Source organism: Cololabis saira, chromosome 7, assembly GCF_033807715.1.
Source record: "Cololabis saira isolate AMF1-May2022 chromosome 7, fColSai1.1, whole genome shotgun sequence".
In the NCBI taxonomy this organism is placed as follows: Eukaryota; Metazoa; Chordata; class Actinopteri; order Beloniformes; family Belonidae; genus Cololabis; species Cololabis saira.
Window position 1 is genome coordinate 4,043,676 of NC_084593.1, and position 6,123 is coordinate 4,049,798.

Below are 6,123 nucleotides of genomic sequence, written 5' to 3' on the forward strand. Positions count from 1 at the left end.
TAAAAGGATCAGGTGAAGTTCTGCAGCTGCTGAAGCTCTGGAAGAGAATCCCTGATCTGAAACTGGAGTCGTACCTTCTCCAAAGTCGTCCTGGTGGATTCCCACCTCAGTGATCGGCTCAAAGTCTTTGGTCATCATTATGATCGTTTCCTGACCTGTGAACACAAGTTAGTTAGTACACAATCAAGTACTGTACTTTTATTAATTTGTTTTGTTCTATTTTTGCACTGTTTCTGTCTTTGTTGTGATATGTTATGCATGCTGTATTTGTGTTTACAGGACTGTCTCAGAAAATTAGAATATTGTGATAAAGTCCTTTATTTTCTGTAATGTAAAAATGTCATACATTCTGGATTCATTACAAATCAACTGAAATATTGCAAGCCTTTTATTATTTTAATATTGCTGATCATGGCTTAGAGTTTAAGAAAACTCAAATATCCTATCTCAAAAAATTAGAATATTCTGGGAATCTTAATCTTAAACTGTAAGCCATAATCAGCAATATTAAAATAATAAAAGGCTTGCAATATTTCAGTTGATTTGTAATGAATCCAGAATGTATGACATTTGTTTTTGTTTTTTTTTTTTTTTAAATTGCATTACAGAAAATAAAGGACTTTATCACAATATTCTAATTTTCTGAGACAGTCCTGTAGTTCATGTAATTTTCTCCATGTTTGTAACTTCACTTCGGTTTATTTTCTAATAAGTGTTAACATACTTCTTGACATAAACAAAGTAAAAACAAACAAACAAAAAGCCTAGTTTCCAATCAAAAACATGACATTGTCATAATAATTTCAGACCCGTTTTGACAGTTGCAACTAAGCTGCGGTTCATGCGCCTATCAGACGTCCAAAAGAGGCTTCTGCACCTTACTGATGTAAAAGTACTGTTACTTCAGAATAATATGACTCAAGTAGAAGTAAAAAGTAGTCATCAAAATAATTACTTGAATAAAAGTAAAAAAGTACTTGGTGAAAAAACTACTCAAATACTGAGTAACTGTTGAGTAACGTCTGATTTATTTTTTTAACACAACCATTCAAACAGACAAAAGTACAAAATAATCATCTTCAGGCAAATTAAATCAATAAAATAAAAATAAAAATTAATTTATAGCTTAAATTAAAATAAGCTTAAAGTCAATTCAAGTACTTTAATAAATAATAAAATAACAGAATAAAAAAATTAATTAAGCACAAGTAGCACAAAATTTCCAGTCTTTGTACTTTTCTTTTTTAACCAGCAGAACTAGAACAAACATGAACTCATAGAAACTCTGTGTGTGTTTGAGTCTGTGTAAATGTGACAAAACATGCAAAAACAAACATTTTTCCCAAAGAATCACCAGTGATGTCATGAGATTGACGCGTACGTGGATAAAAGGGATAAAAGAAAAGTAACAGCTCAACGTAGCCTAATGTAGCGGAGTAAGAGGAACAGTTTCTTCTTCACAAATCTACTCAAGTAAAAGTAAAAAGTATAGTAATTCAAAACTACTCCTAAAAGTACAACATTTCCCAAAACTTACTCAAGTAAATGTAACTCGTTACTACCACCTCTGCAGAGGTCTACCTGTTCCTGTCTAAGCCTGCTGGACATGATTAATAAGATACACACCTGACAGCATAAAGATCTCATGACTGATGCCATGAGGCTGAAAGAACTGGTTTTAGACCCATGAGACTGTAGAGAATCAAGGCAAAGGTCTTGGAAAAGATGCAGAAAACAATCCCCCGAAAAACCCACCTGCAGCATTAGAAGTGTCCCAGAGCTAAATCCCCTCCGTCATCTTTAAACTGCTGTCGGGGTGACTGATGCTGCAGAGTTTTGCTCCATTAACCAACAAGTCCAAAGTTACTATCCAGGGATCCATCTAAGCAGCACGCCATCAATCAGGACGAGACCCTGCTGGAAGTTTATCCGACGCCCATGAGAGTCTTTAAGACCACGAGATGTAAAACAATAAATAAAAAATGCTCCGAGCTGATGAAACAAAGAATGGATTGTTTCTGCTGAAAAAAGCAGAGGAAAGCTTGAGCCGGTCGTTGCCCTCAAATAAATACTTTTTCATTCAAATCAAATAATAAAAACACTCCAGAAAGAGTCAGTAAATGTTGCACCAGCACAGAACCAATCAGACTGATGAATCCTTTATCTTTGAATTCCAAAATAAGAGCCTTTACAGGGCTGTACGCTTACTTTTTTGAATGGTAGCACTGGTGCTAGCAAGTTAAACTTTTTAGTAGCACAAATAAAAATGTACTAGCACACCCGGGTGGACAGTTAGTTAACTTGTTTATTGTGAATTCCATGTTATATTCATCAGAACTTCATTTACATGTTGAACAGCAAATAAACCGGTTCAGTCCATGCTGATCTTAATGAGATCTTGTTCTTAAACTTGAGACACAAACTGTGGCCACTCCTTTATAATTTGGTCGCCTGGCACGTTTAGATGAGGAAAGCCAATGGACTGCAGAATTTTTTTGGGTCGAATGTTTCTAATGGACATCCCTCAGTGCTGATCCGCATGAGATCCTCTGTGGTGGAGACATGAAGACTGCTCCGAACAGAATTTTTAATTCTGTTCTGGGCGGAGAAACCTCTCTCGCATTGGGCAGAGGATGAAAAGGGCTGGATGGATGAAGGGATGATGATGAGTGGCTGAGCCAGGTGTATGTAAGGTGACCTGGTGGTTTTTTCCACACATCACCATCGCTGCTGATCTGTGATTCTATGCGCGCCCATCTCACAGACAATGTAAAAAAAAGAAGTGAAAAATATGAACGCGGTGCTTGCTGCTATTCCGGGAGGTCTGACGAAGGAATTCCAGCCGCTGGACGTCAGTGTGAACCGGTGTTCTGCCAATTTCTGCTGCTTTGCCAAAAAAATGCTACCTAAAGGTTTTCTACCTTTGCAGAGCTATAATTTTACTGTGTTTTACTCCATAAACCACGTCCTTTCACCCCCAAGTGGTCCTTTTCTCTTGCCAGGCCGTCATTGTAAATAAGAATGTTCTTAATGACCTGCCTGGTTAAATAAAGGCCAATGACTGAATGAATATCAAATAAAGCCTTAGAATTTTTTTTTTTTTTTCTCTTTATCGTTTAATGTTCACAAAGTGTAATGCAATTCATGTCATGGGTCGTGTATTTTGAAGGATCAAATACTCAACATCCCATATTATCAATTTTAGATTGTGCAAGAAATGATGCAAACTTTGAAAATCGACTGTGCGCATGCACAGAACCACAAAGTAGCATTTCTCGACAGGGAGCAGAAATTGACAGAATACCGGCCTTTCAAAGTGAAGCCTGATTTATGGTTCCGCGTTAAATCGACGCAGGGCCTACGCCGTAGAGTACGCGGCGAAGCACACCGTACGTGCACGCAAAAGCCGGTATTTCCGAGGCGCCGCACGGCACGGAAAGTGACTCTGAAAGCGAGGAAATTGGGACTGGTACAGCTGATTTAGCAGAGCTCTTTAATGCAGAAACAGAGGATGAGACTTCGATGGGGTTGATTAATGTAAAAACTGAAATAAAGTACAATCAAACAAAGTTCTGCTCCTGCTCTATTTTTAAATACGCACAGTTGTGTGCTTGTGTGTGTGTTCTGCGGCGTGCGCGTGCGCGTGTGCGTGTGTGTGTGTGTGTGTGTGTGTGTGTGTGTGTGTGTAGTCGGCGCCTTTAGGTTCGGTGCGCCGTGTGTTTTAAATACAGAAATGACACAAAACTGAGGGTGCGCCTTTCCACACGGCGCCCGTATGGTCGCGAAAATACGGTTTATATATGAAATGTCAGATAGGTAATTTTTTGAAGACACCCCAGGGTGCCGCGACACCCCGGTTGAGAATGTCTCTTGACCTACATCAGCCTTTCATATTGATTTTCACACTTTTTTTAACATGACCCCAGCGCATCTCACTCGCACAAATGCGAGTGGATACATATTTAAAACTGTTGCACTGTACAGCCCTGCTTTATCTTATTTCCCCTACCAGCAGCTGGTCTGGTAAACAGAACAGTACAACATGGTGACAAAATATGTGAAAGTGCATATCTGCGTATGAGAAAACAACAACTTCATTAAGAAACTGGCTTCTTTACTTCTGAGTAAAAAGAGATCTTTCCAGAAATCAATAATAACTGAAACGGTTTAGACCACAGCAACATTTATGTGCTGCGTCAATTAATGAAAATGAATTAATTTTATTATTCTAACGAGTCACAGCATTAAACATCTGCTGCCACCAGAGTCCTTACAAACACCAAAAATCACTACAATGGCTTCCAGTGAGTCAAAGGATAGAGTTTAAAATCTTCCTGCTGGTCTACAAAGCACTGAATGGTCTTGGACCAAAATACATGCTGGATCTGTTAGTTCCTATGAAGCTCCCAGACCCCTGAGGTTCATCTGGATCTGTTAGTTCCTATGAAGCTCCCAGACCCCTGAGGTTCATCTGGATCTGTTAGTTCCTATGAAGCTCCCAGACCCCTGAGCTTCATCTGGATCTGTTAGTTCCTATGAAGCTCCCAGACCCCTGAGCTTCATCTGGATCTGGTTTGTTGTGGTTCCAGAACCAGAACCAATCAAGGTTCATCAGCGTTCAGTTATTCTGCTCCTCACCGGTGGAACAAACTTCCTGTAGACCTGAGGTCTGCTCCAACTGTAGATCAGGGTTAAAAACATTACTGTTTACTGAAGCGTACTCCTAAATTAAATACTTACCTGCTGGACTCTACTGCCCTTATTTTTAACAGCTTGTGCTTTTTATTATTTTACCTTCTTTTCTCATAATTTTTATCTCATTTTATTTGTTATTTACTGTTTAATTGTGTCTTGCCGCTTTTAATGTCGATGTAAAGCACTTTGAATCACCTTGTGTTGAATTGTGCTATATAAATAAACTTGCCTAAACTTATTGTTGCAAATACTTTGTGAAACCCGTGTTTTGAGTGCAACATACTAACCGGTTGTGAGAATGACGAGTTCTTCATCAGGACTCCAACTCATGGTGGTGAGGCCGCTGTCAACGCTGCCGACACACTCCGTCTGAGGAACAAGACGGTTTTATTAGGCATGCCTTTCCTTCTCACTAACCTTCATCATAAACTTCTCACTCTCCTTTTTTTAAAGAAAATAGCACTGTTAAAGATTAAGCCTGAAAACTTTCAGGCTCTTCCACACGACCAACCTGGCAGGTGTTGAGGTTAAAGACGACCACGTCGCCCCCCGCCGTCGCCAAACACGCAGATTCCAGCTCGGCCAGGTCCTGCAGTCCCACCACCAGCCCGCTGCCGTCCTCCGGGAGGAAACCGTCTGCCGTCAACGAGCCCTCGCTGACCACCTAGAGAAAAAAAAAGACGAGAAAAGATCAGCATGTGCTGCAGAACCACATCACCTCCACATACGGGGCAACCCATACTGCACCTGGCCATTGCGCGGGTCGTACTCCGTGATGGAGAACTGAGAGGCGATCAGCAGCGAGCCGGTGTCGGCCCGCACACACAGACACTGAGGGGAGCCGGGAGCCTGCAGCTCCGAGCTCAGCAGGCTCTGGAGCAGCTTCAGATTCCTCATTTCACCTCAGGAGTCCAGGCCTGGAGGCCGAAGGAAACCTGGAACACAAGAATCCAATAGATTTAATGCAGAACCTGGTTATGTACAGGACTGTCTCAGAAAATTTGAATATTGTGATAAAGTTCTTTATTTTCTATAATGCAATTAAAAAAAACAAAAATGTCATACATTCTGGATTCATTACAAATCAACTGAAATATTGCAAGCCTTTTATTATTTTTATATTGCTGATCATGGCTTAGAGTTTAAGATTAAGATTCACAGAATATTTTATTTTTTTGAGATAGGATATTTCAGTTTTCTTAAGCTGTAAACCATGATCATAATATTAAAATAATAAAAGGCTTGAAATATTTCAGTTGATTTGTAATGAATCCAGAATGTATGACATTTTTGCATTACAGAAAATAAAAGGACATTATCACAATATTCTAATTTTCTGAGACAGTCCTATGGAGGTAGATTTGTGTCTTAATTATTCAATCAAAAAAAAGATTGCTTCAATCAAAAAATATATTCTCAATTAAAAAA

The 6,123-nt window shown here is 39.4% G+C and overlaps 1 protein-coding gene across 1 annotated transcript in view; it reads right to left on the reverse strand.

Moving 5' to 3' along the window:
* The window catches only part of elp1 (elongator acetyltransferase complex subunit 1), a 36,790-nt gene extending 31,165 nt beyond the window's left edge, over positions 1–5,625 (reverse strand). Inside the window, exons 1-4 of the mRNA XM_061724748.1 lie at positions 5,443–5,625; positions 5,207–5,359; positions 4,983–5,064; positions 75–155 (exon numbers count right to left, since the gene is read on the reverse strand). Of these exons, the coding sequence (XP_061580732.1) occupies positions 75–155; positions 4,983–5,064; positions 5,207–5,359; positions 5,443–5,592 (466 nt within the window). The 5' untranslated portion in view covers positions 5,593–5,625. The remainder of the gene's footprint in view (positions 1–74; positions 156–4,982; positions 5,065–5,206; positions 5,360–5,442) is intronic.
* Positions 5,626–6,123: the final 498 nt, after the last annotated feature.